The sequence below is a fragment of the Pteronotus mesoamericanus genome, unplaced genomic scaffold (genome assembly GCF_021234165.1).
Source record: "Pteronotus mesoamericanus isolate MK-2021 breed Mesoamerican mustached bat unplaced genomic scaffold, CSHL_Meso_final contig_269, whole genome shotgun sequence".
Lineage (NCBI taxonomy): Eukaryota > Metazoa > Chordata > Mammalia > Chiroptera > Mormoopidae > Pteronotus > Pteronotus mesoamericanus.
The window spans coordinates 738,494-765,135 of record NW_026555114.1 but is presented as its reverse complement, the minus strand read 5'-3'; the positions used below and the strand labels follow the sequence as shown (position 1 = coordinate 765,135).

Sequence of the window (26,642 nt, the reverse complement as noted above, 5' to 3'; positions counted from 1 at the left end):
AATGCCAAACCTGCTCTTGGTCCCAGCCTGTGTATGCCCGAAAGCGCATCTGTGGCTCGAGACGCTTACTCTTTACTCCCTCCTACTTCCCAAATCAGCCACCATGGGTCACGGCTACACTACACTTTATTTTTAAACATATCTTGGACAAATCTTGAAATATACTGCAGGTAAAGAAACAACGGCCACTCGCATCGCAATTTCTGCGGAGCGATAGCGTCAGCACACATCCTTGCGCGTTCCCGCGCCGCCCCACGCAGCCCTTGAACGCACGCGCACGCGCACGCGCACGCGCACTTTCCGCGGTATCGCTACAGTCCTTTCAACCTCCTGGGCGCTTCAGCCTTCATTCAAGTGGTGACGCGAAGGCCACGCCCCCTAACGGGCGCCTCCCGGAAGTTGCTCTCCCGGAGCTGGCCGCTCTGGTCCGCGCGGTTCCTGGCTGTGCCGAAGAGTAGTCTACCGGCAAGAGGAGCCGGCGGGGAGAGAGCGTCCAAGGCTGGTTCCGCACATTGTCGTGCCCGGCGTGGAGGGGAGTGAGACCTGGTGACGATGGCTGGGCCGCAGCCCTTGGCGTTGCAGCTGGAACAGCTGTTGAACCCGCGACCACGCGAGGCGGATCCAGAGGCCGACCCAGAGGAGGGTGAGGCTGACTGGGGCAGCAAGGCCACGTGCTGAGCGCGGGGTCCGGCCCTGTGCGGGCCCGGGCCGCGTGTGAGGGCCGGCATCCTTACTCTTGTGTGAAGGAAAACTGACTCCGGGAGGGCTGCCCCGGGCTCGGGAGGAGGGCTGCGGCTTCTGACACGCTGTCTAGACTGGGTGCTCGGGTGGGCGGAGCATCCCTCCGACTAAAGCTTGGTTAACTGTTGGTAGAGGGTTGTTGCAGGGCGCCAGAGTCGTAGTGGCAGATTGGAAGTTACCTTTCAGGATGCTTTCATAGGAATTGCATTAGAAATGAGAAGAAGACAGGCTCATCCGTTGTTAAAAACTCTGCCTGTCCCTAAGAACTTACTGGGAGAATGAAGTTCGTAGTAGATTTCCATGGTGCTACATAAGCCTCTTTAGGCCTCAAGACACCAGCCCAGGTGCTGAATGAGACTTGGTTTTGGAAAGGTATAGTTGGGAATAATCCTGCTTTAGACTTGAATCAGAGGAGTGTGAGGAAGGGGTAATAATGAAGGATAAATGTGGGTTCTGGATTGTCTTAGGAACTGGAGCTGTTTAGCCAGGATAAGCAAACAAAACTTAAGGGAAAGGATGGAGTGAGGGTAGAACATGATGATGGTTGCCTTACAATATTTGAGTGACTGTCGTGCATGGGCGAGGAATTACACCGGTTTTATATGATCCAAGGCATAGAACTATAGCCTACTAGTAGATACAGAGTCATCTTTCTGTTCAGGAACAGCTATAAGGTAGTGGTCTGTCTACCTTGGGAGCTAATGAGTTCCACGTTCCTGGAAGTTGTTGGGGATTTTGTAGAGGACATTCAAGTTTGAAGAAGTTGTAAGCATTTGCGAGGGTTACCATTGAAGTTCCTTCTGACCCGGAGATTCTTGTTACTTTACCCCACAGCCACTGCTGCCAGAGTGATTGACAGGTTTGATGAAGGGCAAGATGGGGAAGGTGACTTCCTGGCTATGGGCAGTATTAGGAAACTGGCATCAGCCTCCCTCTTGGACACAGACAAAAGGTATTCTGGCAAGACCACATCTAGAAAAGCTTGGAAGGAAGACCATTGGGAGCATCCTCTGTCAGGTTCATCTGGTGAGTAGACATAATTGCATGGGTTGTTTGTTTGTTTATTTATTTTTGCATGGTGCTCTTTCTTTACTAATTTTTTCAGGGTTAAAATCCACCCCACCTTTAATGAACTTCACAAGACTAGTCTATGTACCCCCACCTATTATCTTAAGAGGGACCATTGTTTTGGCATTAGAAAGGGCCTTAGAGGTATGTAATTTCACTTCTTAAGGCATGTAAAGCCTGGAGCTATTAAGTTGCTTTACTCCTTATGCTTTACTAATAGTTCACCCTAAAATGGAGTGAGAGAAAAGGCAATAATAGATACTGCAGAGGGCTGCGTGTTGAAAAAGCATTGCCTCTGATAAGCATGCTGATCCTTTTCCTTCAGTTTTTCAGTATTGCATTGGGTCACTGTTTAATATTAATTTGTAAAACTAATTTTTTTGCCATCGTAAGAGTGTTAGGAGCTGTTAGCTTATAGTTTGAAAGCAGAGTGGAAGCAGGGGCTGGGTATTTTCGTTGTTGAGTGGATGTCATTTGTTTTTCTTAAGAGAGGTCAGAGCTGCTATGTTGAGAATCCACAGATAATATAAAATAAACTTCCATTTAGGTTATGATACCATATTTTGCCATATACAATAAACACTTTTTTGTCCAAATTTTTGAGGGAAAAATAAGGATGAACATTATACATGGGTAGTGCCTGAAATACCTTGTATCTGTTCTGGTGTTTATGTAATTAGTTATTACATAAAATTTCTTGTATCATAATATGTTAAAAAATAAATGCTAAAGTTTCTTTATAAGACAAAAAACAAATATCTAAATATAAATGAATAAAAATTGAATTAAAAAATTAAAATGAAAGATTTTTTTTCCTGAAAGTTTGGGCCAAAAACGTAGGTGTGTGTTATACATGGGAGCACATTATATACCACAAAATACAGTATATATGATTTAGTCCTTGATATAGTTCTGAGGATTCCTGATAAGCTCATTTCACATTCTTTGCCTAGAGAATGATAGAGACCAGTATGAGACAAATATTAAAATATTTATTGTGCTCTCACCATGTGTCAGGCACTGTGGTAAGCCCTTTAAATTAAGTTCTAAGAGCCTGGGACACAATAAATCCTCATTACATATATCATCTCATTTAATCCTCCCAATGGCCTTGTGTGGTTGGTATTGTTTATTCCCATCTTATACCTAAAGAAATTGAGGGACTGATTGGTTAAGCAACTTGCTCAAGGTTGTGTAGGTAGTAAGTGGAAGATTCCGGATTCTAATAAGGCAGTCTAACTCCAAGGTTTGTATTCTTAACTAGTACTCTGTAGGACTGTTTCTTAATCTGAGAAACAGCATACCTTTAAAGAACTTTGCATTTAGTTTTTGTATTTATATTTTTGACAGCTTTCTCTGTGTCTTAGTTTATATATAGTTTTTAAAAGATGTACTGAAGGCCTCTCAAATCTTTATTTTATTGAAGAAAGTTGTTGGTAACTGGTCCCTGTGTCTAATAATTATATTTGCTATACTTGGGACCTTTATGTTCTACATGGGAGAGATAGGAAAATCAGTAAAAACCTTAATCAGGTGATACCCTAAGGATAAATAAAACCAGGATCCTTAGCTAACATTCCATCTACTGTAGGATCAAGTTCAAACTCCTTCCCATTAAAGGTAAGACCCTCCTGATGTGGTCCCTGGGCAACTCTGTAGGTTTATCTCCTACGTTCTGCATGCCAGTGTACTTTTTTATGGTGCTGGACCTTTGCATACGCTGTTTTCTCTTTTCTTTCCCCTTTCTCTATCTGATGAGCTGTTTCTTATGCTTCATAAGTAAAATTACATTATCTCCTACACATGAAGCCATCTCTCACCTTTCCAGGAGAGTTAGGTGGTTCCTTCTCTACATATTGTACTAATAACATTGTAACATAATTATTGGTATGCATATCTACCACCCCCCACCAGACTATGAGCCCTTCCTCATAGGTATCATATTCTATTTGTCATTCCTTAGCATTTTTCTATGCCTGGCTCATAACAGGTGCTTAATAAGTATATAATAAATAATGTATATGTGTGTGATAGAGATTGTGCATTTGGGATAGTTAATGATAACTTTTACATTTAAAAAATATTTTTTATTTTTTTTTAATCCTCATCTGAGGACATTTTTTCATTGCTTTTTAGAGAGAGAGGAAAGGAGGGAGAAAGAGAGGGCGAGAAACATTGATGTGAGAGTGAAATATTGATCAGTTGCCTCTCCTTCGTGACCCAACTGGGGGCTGAACCCATAGCCTAGGCATGTGCCCTGACTGGGAATTGAACTGGTAGCCTTTCACCTTGAGGGATGATGCCCAACCACCTGAGCCCCACCAGTCAGGGCATAAACTATATTTTTTTAGATGCAGGTTTGGGAAAACTGGTAATTCCCTCATACACATTGAAATCTGACCATTCTTTAAGATTTAGAACAAACGCTATCTCTTCCTTATAGCTTTGCTTAATATTCATTAAGTTAAAATTTCCCCCTTCTCTGCATTATCAAAACTTTGTCAAAGCACTTTCAAGTCTTTTCTGTATTATAGTTTTATGGGTCTTTCCCACTAGAACCTTTCATTAGGATACGCTTAATGTTTTATTCATCTGTGCTTCTCTCTTAGCATTTTAGAGATAGTGGATGGGTAATAAATATTTATTGAGTAGAGTACAATATATTTTTTATATTGATAACTGCCATGGTTCTTTAGATGAAATGAAAAATATGGCCTAGTATTTGCCTCAAGGTAACATCCATTTTTTCTTCTTCTCTCCCTTTAGACAATGAAATATCTGATGAGGAAGAGTCTGGAGATGGCAGTTCAGAGGGGCTGGGTCTGGAGGAGTCTGATGAGGACGCCGTGAGTGCTGCGGAGGAGCAGGAGGAACGGGACTGTGGTGATGATGGGGGCAGTAGTCAGGCCTGGAGGAAGGGGAGCAGAAGCTGCTCCAGGAGAGTGCCAGGCTTCAGTATCCAGAACATTAGTGACTTTGAAAAATTTACCGAGGGAATGGATGACCTTGGTAGCAGTGAGGAGGAGGAAGATGAAGAGGAGGAGAGTGGTGTGGACGAAGGCGATGGGGAAGAAGACTTAGAGGGCGCCAGTGAGGAAGACGGAGCTGAAGACAGGAACAGTGAAGATGATGGTGTGGTAATGACCTTCTCCAGTGTCAAAGTTTCCGAGGAAGTAGAGAAAGGCAGAGCTGTGAAGAACCAGATAGGTTTGTATATGGTTTGCTGTTTGCTTATTTTTCAAAGTGTCTGCAATTTGATGTCCTTTTTGTTTGTTTTTGGCTGTTCGCGCTCTCCTGTGTCCTTCCAATTAGTTTGCGACATGCCCCACTTACCTAGAAGCCTAAAGCCCCATTCCTCTACGCTTAGCCAGCCATTTCTACACTGAGCTGCTTAGCCGGTTCTGCTCTAGTACTTCCGGCAACTGTGGAAGATTGACGAGAAATATGTTTTCTCCTCTCTTTGGGCTTTAGCATTCTTTTTCATGTAGCAAATATTTGCTTCCAAGATACTGAATTTGTCTCCTATAATAGAGAGCGTTCCCATGGCATGCAACTGATAAAGCTGTGCTGCTTAGAGACTAGTGTGATTTCCTGTCCCTTTCACCCCTCTCCCCACCCCCTGAAAGATTGTATAATTGAGAAATGGAATAATTCTTTTTTTTCTTTTCTCAGCACTGTGGGACCAGCTCTTGGAAGGAAGGATCAAACTACAAAAAGCTCTGTTGACTACCAATCAGCTTCCTCAACCAGATGTTTTCCCTATTTTCAAGGACAAAGGTGGCCCAGAGTTTGCCAGCGCCCTAAAAAATAGTAAGAATATTTATGCCATATTGGGATACTTCACAGCACCACAGAGTTGAGGAAGAGATGTGATTTTAGTGATAATACAGTATAAAATAGTAGTTTTAACTTTAGAGATATAATAGAAATACAATTCTTTTATCAAATGAAGGTAACTTTGATGGAAAGAATTGAGTGCTTGAGTCATGTCTATTCAGCTTTTTTCTTACCTGTCCCCTCCCCCTCTCCTTGGCTTTCTGAGTTACTTCTTTTAATGCTCAGAGAACTCTCTTTGAAAATCTACTGTTTTAGAAAGGGAGAGAAGGAATGACTAAAGTCAGCTCATTTAAGTTGATTGTATCATCTACTTAAAAGATGCCTTTTTGTTGTTGTTGTTGGGAGGTTTCTAGAACATGCTAAGATGATCTTATTCATATCTTCCTTTGGGTTGCATAGAGTGAGGAAAGATGATGACTACAGAAGGAGGAGAAAGTTTTAGAAGAGAATTGCTGAACTGTGAAGACAAAAATTTTAGAAATTTTTTGGTTTAGTCTAACCCCCTCATTTTACAGGTGAGAGAACTGGGGCCCAGAGAGAATGAATTGCCCAAAGTCACAGAACTTGTTCATGCATGGCAGAGAGAAAACTCCAGCTTTTATGCCTTTCTTTCTTGTTTTAATTTTTTAAATTTTTTATTTATTGATTTTAGAGTGAGGGAAAAAAACCCATCAATTTGTTGTTCCACTTATTGATGTCTTTATTGGTTGGTTCTTGTATGTGCCCTGTCCAGGGATCAAACCTACAACCCTGGCATGTCAGGATGACACTCTAACCAATTGAGCTACCTGACCAGGGCACCAAAGGACTGAGGTAGAGGGAGATTTGGGGCTCATGTGATTAGAATTGCTATTCCTCATTTACATGCTAAGACTTAGTGTTTTCATTTGCCTTTTAAAACTTATTTTTCTCTTATTGTGGAGTTAGGGTTGGAAGGGACCTGAGGAGGATATCTGATTTGGTATCTACCTTTAGGGAGAATCACCTCGAATCATTCAAAATTAATACTTATGTAGGATTTCTAGGGCAGGGAATTCTGTGAACGTTTCATGTAGAATACCTGGCTTAATTAGGAATTACTTCCTAGAGTCCAGTCTTTAGAGAGTATGTCCTGCCATACTTGAAGTCTCTTTCCTATGTGAAAGGCCTGGTTAAGCTTTCAGGAACCCTGCAGATACTGTGAGGGTGAGTCCTTTATATCTTCTCCCCTAGCTTTTCCCCCTTTCTCCCTTAACTAAATGATACAGCTTGGCAGTTTGCAAAGTTTTTGAGATTTTTGGAGCACTTCCCTGCTTTTTGATGCCCTAGTACTCTAATTCCTGGTTTGCTTTGAATGAGACCCAGACTGCTGTAGGTTAAATATCTGAAATGTTTTGCTAAAGGCCTTTTTTATTTCGTTACTTATTACTCTTCTTGCAGGAGCCTTTCCTTTTTTTTTTTTGAGTCATCTTAAAATATAGATATTTTAAGGGTTAGTCAGTATCAGGTATAATGGACACATTTTTATTCTTGGATACTATTTAGTTTCTTTAGCTATTTCAATGTTATTTAACTATTATTTTAGAACAGTTCTATCTTTTTAATCTGTTTGTTTTTGGGGGGGGGTTTTTGCATTTAACCAATTGCCTCTTTGCCTCATTGGTGGACTCCAGTTAATCTGACAGATGTCTATTAATCTAACGTGGCAGATTATGGTGGAAGAGGGAGAAGAAAGAAATGTTTGTTCGGTGTCACATATTCTAAGATGGGAGAGTGGGGAGTTTTCTAATAACCAGAATTTCTGCCCAGCTGATGGGCAGTTAATTTTTGTTTGTTTCCAACCTTCTTATGACAATATGACATTATATGTTACATATCTCCCTGTCTTGGTAAACAGAATTTAAGAAAAATTTCTTGACTACACTACTCTGGGTGAAGAATTTATACTATATGATAAAGCTGATGTGGAACATAGGCTGAATTTGTACTGACCTCAGAATAAACACTGGAACTTACTGTCTTTGACTAAATCTCATTTCAGTTTGCTTGGCCTTGCAGCAATTCAAGTTAGGCTGCCTAGGTTTAGATTTCATCTCTGTGACTGTGGGCAAGTTACTTAACGTCACACTAAAATGGTGATAATAAGGTCGTGAGGATTAAAGGACATAATAAAAAGCATTAGCACAGTGGCTGGCACACAGCACCCCACAAATGTTAGGTATAGGGATTATCTGTTTCTACTGAAAGAGGCGTTTGACAATGTTCAGCTGTGTGAATGATGGTCGTCATTGTAACAAACTATCATACACACACACTGCCTTCAGTGTTTTCTTTGATATTTTATTAGTATTCCTATTCCATATATAATTTAAATCAACTATTTGTTCTGGAAGGTGGGTAGTGTTATATTCTAGTATAACACTTATAATTCAGCCTCTGCCTCTTATGCCTATGGAAAGATGAGCAGAGATTTCCTTATTGCCAAACCCAGCCTCCTGCCTCCCTGAAATGTTCAACCTTTCCTTGAAATATTTCCCTTTGGCTTTGGTGACATTATATAGGCTGTTTAGGTTCTCCTGCCTTTCTGATTTCTTCTCATCTCAGATTCTTCTTTTATCCTCCCAGTGTCAGTTTCATTACATTTAGTATCCTGACCTCAGGTAGTGTTTTCTTGACATATTTTCTCCTTGGCACTGTCGTTTACTCTCATAGACCTAACAATAGCCTCTAAAGCAGGAAACTTCCAGCTATATTTGAGTCACAGTAAACTTCTGAGCATGTCTTTGTATATTTATTACCCTAATACTTTTCAGAAACTAAACAAATACTTTCTTCCTTCCACAATACACACACACACTTAGTCTCCAATCATCTTGATGTTACATGTTGGTAATTAACTCTTGAACTGTGAAGTAATTTCAAAGATGTTTTTTGATATTTTAGTAACTGTGTAAGTGGTAAGTCGTGAAGTAACCTTAGCAAAATTAAAGGATTTTTTTAATGCACAAAACCATTTCTCTAATGAGATTAGCTTTTTCTCTGATTTTATTTTAAAAAGTTCTACAGTATTAGAAGGCAAGTCTTTTGTGTTGGTAGCAACAATGTACAAGGAAGAGGGCAAGTTACTTAAGGAAAACTCCACATGAGTTTTTCAAAACTTTTCATATATCAAACCTGTATAAAAGTAGAGAGAATTGTGCAATGAACTCGTATACTTTCACCAGCTAAATAATCATCAACTCACAGACAATCTTATTTTATCTATACCTATACTAACTCTCCCCTTACTTCTGGATTATTTTGAAGCAAATACCTGACATCCTATCATTTTATCCATAAATCAACATGTGTCTCTAAAAAAAAGATTTAAAAAAATTATTACAATGCCGTTATTTCACATTAAAACATTAACAATGATTTTTTTTTAAAGGATTTTATTTATTTATTTTTAGAATGAAGAGAAGGGAGGGAGAAAGGGAGGGAAGGAAACATGGATGTGTGAGAGAAACATCGATTGGCTGCCTCTTGCATGCCTCCAGCTGGGTACCTGGCCTGTAACCCAGGCATGAGCCCTGATGGGGAATCTAACTGGAGACTTTTCAGTTTGCAAGCCAGCACTCAATCCGCTGAGCCACACGAGTCAAGACAATGATGATTTTTTAATAAGCATAACTGATTTGAATGGATGAGGGCACTGAGAGAGCATTCCTGTAGCAAGCACTCTCACTATCTTTTTCAGAGTTTGCTCTATAGCTTTAAATGAAGTGATTAAAGGAAACCCAAACTTCAGCCATAATAAGTTGACCTTTTAGTGAAATGCATGTTATTAATGTACTTAATGAGATGCATTACAAACTGCAGTGAGCACCATGTTTCATTACAGGTCCAAAATGCAATATTATTAAAGACCTTTAATAGAAACAATGGTTGACATTTTGATATTTTCCATAAGCAAAAAAATCCAAGAACACAGTATAATGTAATATAAATATAAAGGCAGTGTTGGAATTTTTTACTTGCCTAAGTGTATAAAAACAAATTCCATTATTAATAAATTACATTTTGTTTGTTCCTCTCATCTTTCTACTTATAGTTCATAGTCATCCTCTCACCTCTTTGTGGCCCTTCCTCTACTCCCTCAACTATTTTGACTTGAATAGCCTAATAAAATTTTAAATAGGTCATGGGCAACCACAGAACATTGATAATGTTTCTGTTTTGTTTTTAATTTTTTTTTTTATTTTTAAGTACATTCACATGGCTCAAAATTCAAAAGATGCTAACAACTATATAGAATCTTCCTTCCTGCTCTTGAACCCCTGCCACTCAGATCTCTATCCCATAGGCAACAACTATTATCAGTGAACTCCTCCCCTTTTTAATTACTTAGTTGCCGCAGGTGACAAATTCATGAACATCTATTTCAGTGTTCTCTCAATTAACACTTTATGGGTTCATGGCAGAGTTCTCACAAATGATCTGTAGAACCCTGAAACATTCTTAATTACTTGGAATAGGTTTAAGAATTACTTGGGCCGAAGGTACTTACAAGCTTCTCCAAGAGGAGCATTGTGTGGGATTAAGGACCTTTATTACCATGGCCTTCATCTAGCCAGCATAATGTAAGATTGATCTTTTCGTTTCAGCCTATGGCTATCGTTTTTTAAAATAGCTTTACTGTTCTAATTATAAAATTATGTCGTGCTTACTTCAAAGATTCAGGAAATACATAAAAGGATAAAGAAGAAAATAAGGATTACCTGCAAGCCTACTGCCCAAAGGTAACCACAGTTGTCATTTTGATGAATATCCCTTCAGACATTTTTCTGTGCTTACATACACACCCTTTTTTTAAAACAAAAATGGAATCTGTACTATTTTGTAAGTTTATTTTTTTCTACCTACTATATCATTTCATGTCAGTATATTTAGATGTACGTAAGCATTTTCAGTGGCTACAGAATATTCCATTTTATAGGCTTACTGCAGTTTTTTTAGCCAATCTGTAGTGATGGATGCTTAGGTTTATTTAGTTTTTTAATTTTTTTTTAAGATGTATTTTATTGATTATGCTGTTATAGTTGCCCCATTTTTTTCACTTTTCCCCCCTCCACCTGGTACCCCATTCCTTCTGGCAGTCCCCCCACTTACTTACTTCATGTCCATGGGTCATGCATATAAGTTCTTTGGCTGCTCCATTTCCTATACTGTTCTTAATATTTCCTTGCCTATTCTGTAACTACCAATTTGTACTTCTTAATCCTTGTACCTTTTTCTTCATTCTCCCCCAACCCCTCCCAGTTGATATCTCTCCAAATTATCTCCATATCTGTGATTCTTTTTCTGTTCTTTTTGTTTCCTTAATTTGTTTATAGATTCAGTTGTTAATAGTTGGTGAATTTATTGCCATTTTAATGTTCATAGTTTTGATCTTCTTTTTCTTAAATGAGTCCCTTTAACATTTTATGTAATAAGGGCTTGGTGACGATGAACTCCTTTAGCTTTACCTTGTCTGGGAAGCACTCTATCTGCTCTTCAATTCTAAATGATAGCTTTGCTGGATAGAGTAACCTAGGTTGCAGGTGTGTGTTTTTCATCACTTTGAGTACTTCTTGCTAGTCCCTTCTAGCCTGCAAAGTTTCTTTTGAGAAATCAGCTGACAGTCCTATGGGAACTCCTTTGTAGGTAACTATCTGCTTTCCTCTTGCTGCTTGTAAGATTCTTTCTTTCTCTTTACCCTTTGGCATTTTAATTATGATGTGTCTTGGAGTGGGCCTCTTTGTGTCCATCTTGTTTGGGACTCTGCTTCCTGGACTTGTATGTCTATTTTCTTCACCAAATTAGGGAAGTTTTCTTTCATTATTTTTTCAGATAAGTTTTCAATATCTTGCTCTTTCCCTTCGCCTTCTGGTACCCCTCTGATTCAAATGTTGGTATGTTTGAAGTTGTTCCAGAGGTTCCTTTCCCTATCCTCATTTTTTTGGATTTTTTTTTCCTTCTTGCTGTCCTGATTGAATGTTTTTTTCTTTCTTACATTCTAAATCATTGATTTGATTCTCAGCTCTATGCATTCCATTGTTGATTCTTTGTAAATTTTTCTTTATTTCACGTAGTGTAACCTTCATTTCTGCCTGGGTCTTTTTTATGGTGTTAAAGTACCCAGTGGGTTCCTGGAGCATCCTAATAACCAGTGTTTTGAACTCCTCATCTGATAGATTGTGTATCTCCATTTCGTTTAGTTATTTTTCTGGAATTATGCTCTGTTCTTTCATTTGGGCTATGTTTCTTTGTTTCCTCATTTTGGCAGCCTCCTCGTGTTTGTTTTTATGTATTAGGAAGAGCTGCTTTGACTCCCTGTTTTAGTAGTGTGGCCGATTGTAGGAGAGCACACCTGAAAATTAGATGGGGTGGAGTCCTAGGTAATTGCTAGGGCAGGGCAACCTGTGTGAACTAGGTTGATGGAGTCTCTGATATGGCGTTGCCGCTCTGTGGCTGTGTGTGGCATAGGGCTTGGAAAAGGCTCAATGGCTGCTTCCTAGCCTCTGGAGTTTTGTCTGAGAGGAAGCTGTGCCCCGGCTCCTGCCCTGATGCCAGACACTTCAGTTTCTCCTCATATGTCACTGGTGCCCTTCCAGCTGCTGCCCCAGTGCTGGAGCTCAGATAGAGTGAGTCTGTGTAAGTCCTAAGTCTGTTGTGGGCCCTTTAAATGGAGGCACCTGAGAATCTTGCAGTTTATTCCACTGTCCCAACCTCCACTGGTTTTTATAGCCAGAAGTTATGGGGACTTATCTTCCTGGCACTGGAACCCTGGGGCTGAGTGGCCTGGTGTAGGGCTGAGATCCTTCGCTCCTGAGGTATCCCTACAAATTTTTATCCACCATACGTGGGTTTGGGACCACCTGTTCTACATCTCTGTGTCTCCACCCCTACGCACCTGGATGGATGGGATTTCTTTTAATCCCTTGGTTGTTGGACTTTCATACAGCTGGATTATCTGATGATTCTGGGTGATAGTTGTTTTGTAGTTTAGTTGTGATTTTTGCTGTGGTTGTGTGAGGAGGTGAGCCATGTTTACCTACGCCTCCATCTTGTGATTTTCTGAGTCAGGACCCCTAGGGCGCTCCACATCCAGCCCTGGTGCCTTTTCACCATCAGAAACGAGGGGTGAGGCTGACTGACATTGGTGTCCCGCAGGCTGTTGATCACCGCAAGGCTGCAGGGTTGCATGTGGCTGGAGCAGGAGTTGATGTGTGCAGCTGCGTGGAGGCCCAACTGGTATGAGCCAATTGGCTGAGAGAGCTAGCTTTTCACTTTTATAAAGCATGCTTTGATAAACACCCTTATACATGCACATTTGTACAATTTGTCTAAAAGCACTGTCCAATAGAAATATAATGCAAGCCACATATATAATTTTAAATTGTCTAGTAACCACATTCAAAAATAAAAAGATAAAATTAATTTTTGTAATATTTTATTTAACCCAATACATCAAAAAATTTATTATAACTTTAATATGTAATCAGTATACAAATATAAATGAGGTCCTTTATGTGTATTTTTTTCATGTTAAGTTTTTGAAATGCAAATTGTATTCTGCATTTACAGTTCATCTCAAAATTTGGATTAACCACATTTTGAGTACTCAATACCCACATGTGCGAAGTAGATACTGTATTGGATAGTACATGCCTATATTCCCTGGAAATGCAGTTGTTAGGACAGGGGATTTTATGGTACTTAAAGGCTTTTGGAATATGTTTGGAAATTGGCCCTAGAAGAATTATAACAATTGAAATTCTGATCTCTTAAGTTATTTTCCTGCACTCCTGCCTCCAGAAAGTATTAATTGATCTCTTATTTTTCCTAAACTGTGGGTGGGAATTGAAGGCAATCATTTCTTGATAACTTTCTGTTTGATATTTACATAATACCTGTTGACTTAGCATTGAAATATGAGGGGGGACCCAGAAAAACCCAGAATTATCTTCTGGAGGGCAGGCCCCTTGTAGTTCAGGCTTCCCCCTACCAAATGATTGTTATAGGAACCCATCTGTGTCAGTGCACCAGCTGGCATTGTATGAGGGGCTGTGTTCGGCTTCAGTGAATTTTTTGGAAGACTCTTAACGCGTTTGCCCATTTCACGATGGGTGATTTACGAGTGCACGTGCCCACACTGTGCTGAGTGTTCAGCAGTTTGTGACCCAAACCAGCATGACCCCTGCACCCCACCCTCCCTATTTACCTGATCTTGCCTCAAGTCACTTTTTTTTTTTGTTTCCCTGGATGAAACCAGTCCTTAAAGGGAAACGTTCTGCTGATGTGGAAGACATGAAACCAAAAATGGCAGGAGCACTAAAAGACATCAAAATTGATGAGTTTAAAAACTGTTTTAAGCAGTGGAGAAAATGTTTCGATAGGTGTATTGCATTAAATGGAGAGAACTGTGAAGGTGACTGAAGTTTAAACATGAAGGAATAAATACACAATTTTTTAATAAATAAATTTCAGGTTTTCTTGGGACCCCCCTCATATGTGCTATGGCTCATCTATTTATTAAGGAATGAGCTCTGTGTAGGAAGACTTTTGGTCCCTCTTGAGCTACTATCCAATTTGTCCAACCTGGTTATTAGGCATTTATATTACATAGAGAGTTAAGTTGGATCACAAAGCAAGTGCTTTTCCAAAGTAACCAAGTAGTGGAACCAGAAGGAGAGTGTCACATTGTTCTGCAGTAATTCCACCGACCCTGAAAAGATGAGACTTAGGTGGAGCACAGCTGTGAAAGCTTCAAAACTGAAACCAATCTAGTCAGAAAATTTGTTTTGTTTTGGGTTTTTATTTTACAGATTTTATTTATTTATTTTTAGAGAGAGGGGAAGGGAGGGAGAAAGAAAGGGAGAGAAACATTGATGTGCAAGAGATACAAGATACCATTGATCAGTTGCCTCTTGCACAGCCCCAACTGGGGACCTGGTCCTCAACCCAGGCATGTGCCCTGACTAGGAATCGATCCAGTGACCTTTTGGTTCACAGGCTGGCACTCAATCTACTGAGCCATACCAGCCAGGGCTGGGTTTTTTTTTGTTTGTTTGTTTGTTCTTTTAGGAATTAGGGCTATTTTCAGCTCTGAAACAATCCTTGATAGTAATGAATTAGATAAGGCAACGACCCTGGCTTGTAGTATCTCTGCACCCTTCTACTCTGTTATTCATGGTGAAGTTGTACACATCACTGTATATTGGAGCCTCTTTGTATGTATATTTAATTAACTCACCTTTAACTACATGCATGGTCGAAAGAAAAAGAGAGAGAAAGAAACAGCTTAAATAGTGCCAGCAATTCTGGCTGCCACGTTACTCAGTGAGTGCCCTGGAGTAAGTAAGCATGAGAGGGCAGAAGGAACCTGTTTTTGGATCAGTTATTTTTCTGTTCTTGAATACTTCTCATCAGACGATGAATCTTGTGATTAAAGTTACAGCATAAAAAAAAAGCCCCAAAGTTATATCATGCAGTCTTTGTGCAGCATGGTCCCTAAACACAATCATCTGTTAATCAATGAAGTAGCTGCATGCTCTAGTGTTTGAGGGTAGAAACTGTGTTGAACCTGTGGAGAAACGGCGTGGTGCTGAACTTCATAGGCAATTTTAGGGATTTTTAAAGTAGTTTTGTTAGAACTTGATTTTTGCTTTATGCTCAGACTTTAGACTGCAGAACCTAACCATTGCATAAGATGCTACTCTGTTGCTATTTACGTCTTAAAACCTATTCTTTAATAATTTTATTAAAATGATACATGAATATGATAAATAGTACAGGAGCATTCAGGAAGACGAAAGTCCTTGCCTTATATCCAGTCTCATTCTATTTCTGCTTTACTTTTATAATTTTAGATACTTTATTTATATCTGTATTTATTTATTCTCTGGTATGAAAGATGAAAATGTGCCTGACAGGTTAGGGGAACAAGAATTGAAAATTGAACATTTAATTTTGCAGTGTTGTGGGAAAAGGGATTTGACAGAACTGTTTCTAGGGATGTTGCTTTGAAGGGGAGCAGAGAAATAGAACATTAGGTGGAGAAGGATATGGAGCCAAGAGAGAAGTATTTTATTCGTTTTTGAGATGAAATAAATAACAGCATGATAAAAAAGTGTCCGCAGAGGGGGAGACTGATGATGCAGGAGAGTCAGGATACCTGCTGTAGCAGGTCCTTGAGTAGATAAGTGGAGATGGACTAGTGCACAAGAAGGGTGGCTTTCGATAGCAATGTGGACAGAGCAACTGTAGTGAGAGGTGAGAAAATAGCATAGAGACAGACACAGGTGGGAATCCATGAAAATTTCTTCTGATCTGTTTTCTTTGAAACAGAAACCAAGATCATAAAGTGCTAATAAGGAATAAGGAAGGAGGTAGTAGAAATTTTGAAGATAAGAGAGGAAATAGTCATTTCAATTTCTTTCCACTAGTTTTACATTTTGCCTGCAACTACAACAAACATTTCAGTGCTTTATTGATATGTTGACCCTAAGAATTGAAAACCAATGTTATTAGCATGTTAATAAAGTATAATACCAAGGCCAGGAAGGATTGGAAAATTACTTTTTCTTTCCTTTGTGTTCCCAGTCGTGGCTCCTAGGTCACTCAAAGGAATATATTCCTAGCTTAGTTCAAGGTAGTTCATACTTCAAGTAGATCTTTTATTACCCTCCATCAGTTGCTTAATGTCATGCTTATTTTAGTTTGCTTCACATTTGGACTATTAATTTATTAAATCATTTTTCCTTAGGCCTCTCATTTCCTTTTTCTCCCCTTGTAGCTAGCTAGCTCAGTTTTATCATTTCAATTATTTCCCCCAAAACTTTATATAATGCCTTCTCTTGTTATGCTGTTCCGATTTGAACTGGCTGTCCTCTGGGAATAATGCGTAGATGCACTCCTGGGACTGCTTTCCATGGCTCTTCCAGGATGGAGCTACTGTTTTCCGGCCCTCTTGTCTTCCTTTATCTCAGTTTGCTTTGTAAGTTTGTTGCCAAACATGCAAGGAGAGTAAACTACTTGAGTTCTTATAGATTTAAAAATACTCTGTTCTCATTCTTCATTGATGAATATTAATTGATTTGGTATAAATTTCTAGGTTGCAAATAACTTTCCCTCAAAATTTTAAAATACTGCCCTTAGTTTTCTATTGTTACTGAAACAAATTACCACAAGCTTAGTACACAAATGGCACAAATTTATTTTCTTATAGTTCTGGAGGTTCGAAGCCTTAAAACCAAGGCATCAGCAGCTCTGGAAGCTCTAGGGGAATGTCTGTGTTCTTGTCTTTTCCAGATGCCAGAGGCTGCCTGCATTCCTTGGCTCATGCTCTCTTGCATCTTCAAAACCAGCAATCCCATTACTCTAGCCTCCTTTTCTCACTCACCCTGCTGCCTCCCTCTTATAAATGAGCTTCATGATTACCTTGAGCTCACCTGGCTAATTCAATATAATCTTCCCATCTCAGATCCTTAACATAGTCACATCTGCAAAGTTCTTTTGCCAAGGAAGGTGACATATTCACAGGTTCTGGGGATTAGGATATAGGTATCTTTGGGATACTGTCCTTCAGCCTTCCTGCACATGCCCTATTGTCTTCTATCTGAGTGTTATCAATGAGAAGGTAATGATGGTTTGAGTCATTTCTTTGTAGGTGACTTGTTTGTAGGTGACTTGACATGCTCTCTGGAAATGTTTGGAATATTATTTCTTTTTATTTATTTATTTATTTTTGGGGGAGATTTTAATTATTTACTTATTTTTTTTAGAGAGGTGAAGGGAGTGAGAAAGGGAAGGAGAGAAACATTGATCGGTTGCCTCTCACATGCCCTGAACCAGGGATCTAGCGCCACTGAGGCATGTGCCCTATTGGGAACTAAACTGGCCACCTTTTGATTTGCGAGACAACACCCAGCCCAATCCACTGAGCCACACCAGTCAGGGCTTCCTTTTATTCTTGATTTTCTGAAATGGCCTGAAGAGATGTCTAGGTATGGGTCCTTTTTCATTCCTTGTGCTGAGTACTTACTGGGTCCTTTTTGGTCTGAAGGTGGGTCATTCAATCTTGGGAAAATCTAATATCTCTTTAATAATTTCCTTGCCTCTGTTTTCTCTGTTCTCTTACAAATAACAAACCTGGATTAGTGTTGTGTCTCTTATGTGTTTGTCTTCTAACATTTCCATCTTTTTGTGATTTTTCATGTCTATCTCCTGAAAGACTTTTGAGTTTTATTTCCAGTTCTTTATTCAATCATATTTTTAATCTCCAAGAGGTCTTTTGATTTCTGAATGTTCCTTTTCTATATAATTAATATACTTGGATACATTATGTACATTTGAAGCTTTTTTATTTTCACTTTAGTTCCTAAAATTGTTCCTATTTCCACCAGTTTCCTGTTTACCTTGGACTTTTCCCTCTTTTTAAAATTTTCATCCAAGTTATACATGTACATAATTTCAAGAGTCAGATAATTTGGCAAAGCTTGTTAGGAAGACTGGATTATGCTGGCTGTGCACATCACTGCCTTGCCATAACCCACCCTCCTGAAGCAACAATTACATTTTTAATTATTTTGTTGTAGTTTGTTTGAATCCATAGGATTTATCTTTATGTCTCTAATCAACAATTTAGTTTCTACTTGATTTTTCAGTTTTAGGCATTATCTGTTGACTCCTCATTATGAAAATGAGGATTTGGCTCTCATTCCTACTATACTCGTACACACTTTCTTGTCCCTTCATGGTTATATGTAATTGGGTTAGATCAATAGTCAGTGTTTACAATATTATGTCTATGTAAACACTGTTCCTAGCTGAGCCTACTAATATATATAATGATTATTTTTCCTTTCACACACACCATTTTATTTTCTAGAGTTAATAATTGCTCCATTTTTGTTTGTTTTGTTTTCTATGCAGTAATTCAAGCCCAGACTTTTTTCTGGCTATCTAAATCTCACCTCAGGATATTCAGTGACACAGCTATTCTGCCAGTTTATCTTCCTAGAGATGTCTTTCTTAAAGTCTTTTGACCTGCTCTAATCTGATTGTTCACCTTCTTCCATGCCAGCTATTATGCAGGGATCTCTGTAGTCCAGATCTTTTTTGGCTTACTTATGTTTGTAAAGCACAATCTCTTGTGGCTTGCTGAGAAATCAACTCATGAGAGATCAACTGTTTTAGACGTTGCTTATCTGAAAATATCTTTATTCTATCATCACAATGCTCATCACAATACACTGTTTGTGTATAGCATTCTAATTTTTTTTTAATCCTCACCCAAGGATATATCTTGATTTGAGAGAGGGATGAGAGAGAGAGAGAGAGAGAAAGAGAGAGAGAGAGACATCGATGTGAAAGAGAAACATCAGTAGGTTACCTCCTGTTTGCTTCTGACTGGGGATCAAACTCACATCCTAGGTATGTGCCCTGACCAGGGACTGAACCTATGGCCTTTTGATGCAAGGGATGATGCTTCAACCAACTGAGCCACCTGGCCAGGACTGTGTATAGAATTCTATAGACTATTCCATTGTCTTCCAGTTTCCAAAATTGCAAAAGTTGTCTGAGGTTGTTCTGATTCCAGATTCTCCCTTTTTTGGAAAGTGGAAACTTTTCTTTGCTTGAAGAATTCTGAAATATTGTGATGTTGCCCCTTAGTGTAAATGTATTTTCATTCATTGTGCAGAATACTTGCAGAGCCTTTTTAATATGGAAACTCATATCTCCCAGCCCTGGAAAAGTTTCTTGAAATTATTCAGTGATTTTCTTCCCTGTTTTCTCTCTTTCTGGAAGGCCTGTTATTTGGTGTTAGACTGTTCGTTCCTCTGGTTCTCTTCTTTTTTCCTCCTTTTTCCAGTTCTCTCTTTTTCTTCTCTCTCTCTCTCTGTCTGATTCTACATTCTAAGACATTTCCTCAGCTTTATTTTCTTTCTTTTTTTCATTTAACTTCTTGTATTTTTTTCCATTACCGTTTAGCCCCCTTATACCTAGTCACCACCCTGTTGTTCATGTCCATGACTCCTTTTTCTTTTTGCTCAATCCCTCTATCCCCTAACCTCCCCTCGCCCACTTTCAGCTTTATTTTCAAAACCTTCTTTATTTTTATTTCTTCTATTATATTTTAATTTTGTTTATCTGCAGATATAACTGATATATATGTTCTTAGGGTTCTTCCTACAGTCTGTTTTCTCCAAGCTTTTTTTTTTTTAAAACCCCTGTATGACATGTTAGATGTTTGTCTCAGATATTTGGTGATCCTGTGCTCTCTGATGACTTTTGAAAGTAGGATACCCAAAAGTTGATTAGAAGTTTCATGTGTTTAGACAGGGCTCTTTGTTGGTGGTTTCCATTGTAAAATGATCTATCTGGGTCCCCCCCAGAAGTATGGGGACCTGAAATGTCAGTATTTTTAGATTTTTGCTCTTCAAGGGACCATAGTTGCTAGAGTACTTTCAGTATCAGCTTGGCTGCTAACATTCTAGGAAGTAGATAGCCTAGCTTTGGGGTTCAGCATTCAATCTGTGAACTTCAATTTATTCCCCTGTTTTTAATTTTATGCCCTTGCCCTCAACTGTGTCTAGTACCCTCCCCCTCCCCCGAACCCTTCTCCCCCCGCCCCCCTCCGCCCTATTGCCCTTCCAGTCCAGACACCTTCTGTTAACTCTGTTCAAAGGATAAACCTCTAAACTTCTGCCTGAGTAAGTAAGGGGGAGGATCTGGTGTCTTGACTTTTTAAAATTTCCTCTCCTCTTCTGGAGATGTCTTAACACTGCCAGTTCCTGAATCTTCTGGGGTTCTGTTCATGGACTGTTGTTTCTCATTCTTCACTGCTAACACCAGAGTCAGCTTGCTCAGGTTTGCTAGGTCAGTTATTGGTTCATCTGCTTTTTTAAAAAACTTGGTTTACTGAGGTATAATTGGCATACAATATCATGCATATAGGTCCCATTTCTCCAGTTTTGGTCTGTTATAAATAAAGCTGTCATGAATGTTTGTATATAGTAGTCCCCACTTATTTGCGGGAGGTATGTTCTAGGACCCACAATGGATGCCTGAGACTGTGGATATTAGTACCCTAATCAACTCCGGCAACTGCTGGAGATGTGGGAGCAGCCTCTTCATTGGCAGGTACAGCCTCTCCAGTAATTTTTATATTTTTCAATTCTATTTCTGAATCTGTAACTATCTCTTACTTGCAGTAAATGACTTGGTGTCACTTGTTTCAGGGGATCCCTTGCTGAAGTCTTTGAATAGGCTCGGTGCTCTCTGGGGTAACATTGCTGTCAGTCAGAACATGTTCCCTGTTCATCTTCTACCCACAAACTTAATGCCTTTTCCATCTTAACTAAGTGTTATAATGCACTGTGGCCATAACTTTTGAAGTTGGAGGTGAGACAGCTAATGTAGCATAAATTTCTTTTCCTTCACAATTTCATGGATAGAATATTCATTCTTACCTCAGATCTTATCAACCTGACCGTACAATTTTTTTTCTTTCCTTATTAAGTTGTGAACTTTTCACTCTTTCAATTAAAGGAAGCACTTTAAGGCTTTTTCCTTGGCATGTCCGAATTGCTAGCGTCACTACTCTTGCACTTTGGAGTCATTATTAAGTGAAATAAGGGTGATTTGATCAAAAGCACTGTGACTGTGACATTCGATCTGATAACCTAGATGGCTACTAAGTACCTAACGGATTGGTAGCTTGTACAGAGTGGATATGCTGGACAAAGGGGTGATTCACATCCTAGGCAGGATGAAGTGAGAGATTTCATGCTATTCAGAATGGCACACAACTTAAAACTTACGAATCATTTATTTCTGTAATTTTCCATTTAGTATTTTGGGACCCTGGGTGACCACTGGTAACTGAAACTGTGGAAAGCAAAACTTTAGGTGTGGGGAGGACTATTGTATATGCTTTTGTCTGCACATATACTTTCACTTTTCTTGGGTAACTAAGAATGGAATGGCTGGGTCACATGGTAAGTATACATTTAATTTTTAAAGAAACTGTCAAGCTGTTTTCCAAAGTTGTTATATCATGTTACAATCCCACCAACGGTGCATAAGAGTTTCAGTTGCTTCACATCCTCATAAACACTTGGTACGGTCAGTCTTTTCAATTTTAGACATTCTCCCAATTGTTTAGTCTGTTGGCTTTTTGGCTTAACAAACTGAGTTGGTGTCATTTCTCTCATACTTTGTCCTTCTTCTGTGGGTTTATTCATTTTAAAAGTTACTTTAATCAGTGGAATAGAATAGAGAATTCAGAAATACAGTCTTACAAATATGGGTGATTGACTTTTTACAAAGGTTCAAAGTCAGCTCAATGGAGACAGGATAGTCTTTTAAACAAATGGTGCTAGAACAATAGTACATTCATTTGCAAAAAATGACCTTCAGTCTACAGTTCACACTTTATACAAAAATTGACACAAAGTAGATCATTGACTTAAATGTAAAACGTAAAACTATAAAGTGAAGAACAAATGGGAAAAAATCTTCATGACTACATTTGGTAAAGAGTTCTTAGATACGACATCAAAAATATAATCCATGAAAGAACAACTTGATGATTAGGCTAAATCAGAATTAAAATCTTTTGCTCTGTGAGAGATATGTTAACAGAATGAAAAGACAAGCTATAGACCTAGAAAAAATATTTGCAAATCACATATTTAACAAAAGACTTCTGTTCAGAATATATTAAAAACTCTCAAAAACCAACAATAAAAAAAAATACCCATCTAAAAATGCAACAGATTGGGACCGAAGCTTTATTAAGGAAGATACATGATAGCAAATAAGCACATAAAAAGATGTTTAACATAATTATTAGTGTTGAGGTAAATGCAAATTAAAACCACAATGAGATGCTACCTCATATATGGTAGAGTAGCTAAAAAACACATCTGACAATACCAAGTGCTAACAAGGATGCAGAGCAACTGGAACTACGTCCATTGCTGGTGGGGATGCAAAATAGGACAGCCACCTTGAAAAACAGTTAAGCAGGGTTTTTTAAAAAATGTTCTTTATTTTTAAGATTTTATTTATTTATTTTTAGAGAGAGGGGATGGGAGAGAGAAAGAGGAGAGAAACATCGATCAGTTGCCTCTCATAAATGATCTGACCAGGGACCAAACCTGCAACCCAGGCATGTGCCTTGACTAGGGTGCCCAACCAACTGAGTCACACTGGTCAGGGCTAAACGGGGCGGGGGGGTGTGTGTGTGTAATAAAGTTAAGCATGTATTTTGCCAAATGATCCAGCAGTCCTAGTCTTAGGTATTTACCATAGAGAAATGAAACCATATGTCCACACAAGACTTGCACATGCTTGTTTAAAGCATCTTCATTCACTATCACACAAAACTGGAAACAGCCCATATGTCCTTCAGTAGGCAAATGGATAAACAAATTCTGGGATATTACTCAGCAATAAAAAGAAAAACTATTGGTAAATGCAAAAAACATGGAGGAATGTCAAAGGTATTATGGCAGTGAAAGACTCCAGTTTTAATAGATTATGCACTTTAAAATTTCATTCAGATGGCATTCTATAAAAGGTAAATGTAAAAGGAAGGGGAGATCAATGGCTGGCAAAGGTTGGGGTGGGGAAAGGGTTTGACTATACAGGGGCAGCCCTGCTTTCTTTTTTGTTTCATGTAAGTTTCTATTTTCCTCTTCAGTAGCTTCATTTCCTTGGAGTGTTTCCCACCTGTTTTTCCACAGAGGCTCACCGCTGAACCCTGCAGTTTGGCTTGATTGTGAGCATTTTGCTTGGGTTGAGGGAGGGGCTGTAAATAGTTGTGTGCTGATTCCCAGATAACTCTGGGAATATTTCTTATGGTAATGGATACATGATACAGTACTTTTAGGGATGAAAGAATGGGCTACATCAGCCTATAGTGTCATTTTTACTTGAAATATATATCTTTGATACTAAAACCTTACCCAGAAGAGAATAATAGATTACACAGAGCTTCTAGATTTTGATGTGGGTTAGAACTGAAAAATGAGATGTCTTTAAACTCTTTTTCCTTCTCTCTTTGATAAGTGATATAATGTCGTTTGGACACTCAGAGATTCCTGAGATTCCAGGTTCTGGTTGATGATTTACTGCAAAATTGCTTATAAATTGAAGTAGAAAATGTTTTGCAGACCTGGCAGCTTTCTGGCTTCACACCCATTTGTCACCCAGCATTTCCCTTTGTGTATAGAACAAGAATTAATTAGGCTGCACTGCAGGAAAAGTTTATGGCTATAATTTATATAGGATGAATTTCTTTTTAAAGAGACAGCATTGTTTTGTTATACCTATATACATGTAAGTGTGTATATATAGAGAGTGGTCCCCTCCACCCCCGCCTTAAAGCAATGTCTGAGCTTCTGGAATAAACACTCATTTTTCTGTTTAATGCAAGATGTTGGTGGAATAGATGCTTTTATAGTGATTGCTTTCTGATATAACTATTGGTTTTTTGTTTCTGGTTTTCAAATTCATTTTATACTAGCGAGCAGCACTGTTTCAGGTTTGTGTTTTTGACATTGGTCAGACTTGTCTGGGTTCGAGAGCTTTGTATTCTTTTGGTCTCTTCAAAGACTTAGGATTCTTGTTGTTGGGTTTGTTTGGTTTTTTTTTTTTTTTTTTTTTTGGCTCTTGCTCATTCAATTAATGTTTTCATAATCAATGCAAGTCAGAACTTGCAATTTGTTCCTGATTTGCACATTAAAGAGCTCCATTAATTAAGAATCCTGGTGTTTGGCATGTTCCCTCAGGATCTGTGCATTATTTACATGGTAAAAGTGCAAGATGCAAGTTTCTCAGTTGTATGGCAATTGTGGTTAATCCTGCTTTTTTCCTTTCTTTCTTCTTTTTTCTTTTGCTTGTGAATAACAATTAATTCACAACTCACTGAAACTCCTTAGGGATACATTGTGCCAAAATAGGAACAAGTGTTCCAAGTAAGGGGCCAGAGTGGAAGAGCAGGAAGTAAATCCTTTGTTTGAAGGGAAAAATTCCCCTGGAAGACATAGAAAATTTGTGTTTGGTTTTTGTTGGTTGTTTCACTTGGCTAAATGTAGGAAGTTTAATAGTGTTGAGTTATAATTCTGTTTACTTTGAATCTGCAAATTTTTTCCCCTCGATAATAGTAGTTGCAGTGATAAATGAAGTTGCTTTTCGTAATTCAAATAAACCCACAAATTTTGACAAACATCCTCCTACGTTTATGTCAAGTAAGCTGTTTCATAATATTCCTGTTTTCAGTTGCTTTTTAATGAAATTACTTTCCCTAGTGTTTGGGTTCTGTTACCATTTCTTTTGGAAGCCTTGGTCTAAGCCAGAGGTGGTCTCCATCTTGGTGTGTGATAGGGTGTAAAAGGCACATGGAAACATGAAGTCAGATTACTGGTTGCTACGTAGATTCCTCCTTTCCAGTTTTAACCATGGCCAATGCTTATCTATTCGTAATGGAGTTTCCTAATAATAGCTAGTCTATCTTTAAAAATACTATGTGAAACTGGAAAGCATTTTTCAAAAGTGTAGAGACATTTTCCTCCCTGAAATTATGAACATGCTGAGAATTTTATGGGACTTAATTTGTCCTTATGCTCTTCTATTATGATGTATATAGAGAAAATCTTTACACATATATAAAATCTTCACCGTAGATATATACATATATTTACATACACACACATACAGTAGAGATATATGTAAAGGAGAAAGTAAAAGTTCTCCCACTTTCCCAAATCCCTATACCTCCTCCTAAGAGAAAACAATGTGGGGTATATTATCCCAAACATTTTAATGTGTATATATTTTCCCCACTATATTTATTTTTTCATGAAGTTTAATGCAAGTTTGACTAGAAGAGATGGTTGGGGGGTGGATGGTGGGTGGTGCGAGGGGAAAAAAACATAGGTTATAATGTTACTTATAAATTATCTTAGAGAAAGTCTGTATGTCATGATACCTATAAGACACAATTCTCTCTTGATTATTATAATTATTATTTATAACCTATCCCTAAATAAGTTTGCCTATGCAATTTGCTTCGAAAATTTGTTATCCTTGGATAACACTTGAGTTTAGCTTGAGTTCTTTGATAATTTTTAATTACCTTTCATATAATATTGGTTGCGTAGTCTCAGATCTACCAGATTGTTTTCCTTGGGGCACTTGAGTAAATTTGCCTCTGGATAAACCCAAAATGCTACTTTTTTGAGAAAAGTTCTTACTAGCTAATCATACTATTTTATGTGAGGAAAATTTTTATAGCTAGAGAAGCTGTTGGGACAGTTTTAAAGGTTCTTACATCCTAAAGATAGTACATAATCTAGGCTGCATAAATGTAAATAATGGTGCCCTGGCTGATGTGGCTTAGTGGTTTGAGGGCTGACTTGTGAACCAAAGGGTCGCTGGTTCCATTCCCAGTCAGGGCACATGCCTGGGTTGCAGGGCAGATCCCCAGTAGGGGGCACATGATAGGCAACCACACATTGGTGTTTCTCTCCCTCTCTTTCTCCTTCCCTCCCCCTATGTCTAAAAATAAATAGAATCTTTTAAAAGAATTAGAAAAGAGGTTAATTTAAAAAGAAGAAGAATATGAATGAAAAGCCATCAATGTGACATTTTGAGAATTGGGATAATCAATTTATATCTATCTTGATATTTTTATCATGCAAGTATAAATAATGCTAGATGCCTGTATACACTAAAAACAAAAAATAGGTCCCATTTCTTAACTGTACTCTACTCCCCTGTACTGTACTGTATTAAGTTTTTTATAGATGTCTCATTTAGTTCTCACCTGTGAAATGGGTGCTAATCACTGTGTTGCACATAGGAGGAAATCAGGTCTTGGAGAGGTTGGTAACTTGCTTAAGGCCACACAATTAGAGGCAAAGCTAGTACAAAAATTGAGGTTTGCTCTGCTTCACAGTCTCTGCTGTTGGCCAATCACTGTG

General features: G+C 38.5%; 1 protein-coding gene across 1 annotated transcript in view; it reads left to right on the top strand.

The window, feature by feature from the left end:
- The first annotated feature begins 393 nt into the window (after positions 1 to 393).
- Positions 394 to 26,642, top strand: part of AATF (apoptosis antagonizing transcription factor) — a 103,272-nt gene continuing 77,023 nt past the window's right edge. Inside the window, exons 1-4 of the mRNA XM_054574836.1 lie at positions 394 to 643; positions 1,576 to 1,767; positions 4,576 to 5,016; positions 5,482 to 5,619. Of these exons, the coding sequence (XP_054430811.1) occupies positions 553 to 643; positions 1,576 to 1,767; positions 4,576 to 5,016; positions 5,482 to 5,619 (862 nt within the window). The 5' untranslated portion in view covers positions 394 to 552. The remainder of the gene's footprint in view (positions 644 to 1,575; positions 1,768 to 4,575; positions 5,017 to 5,481; positions 5,620 to 26,642) is intronic.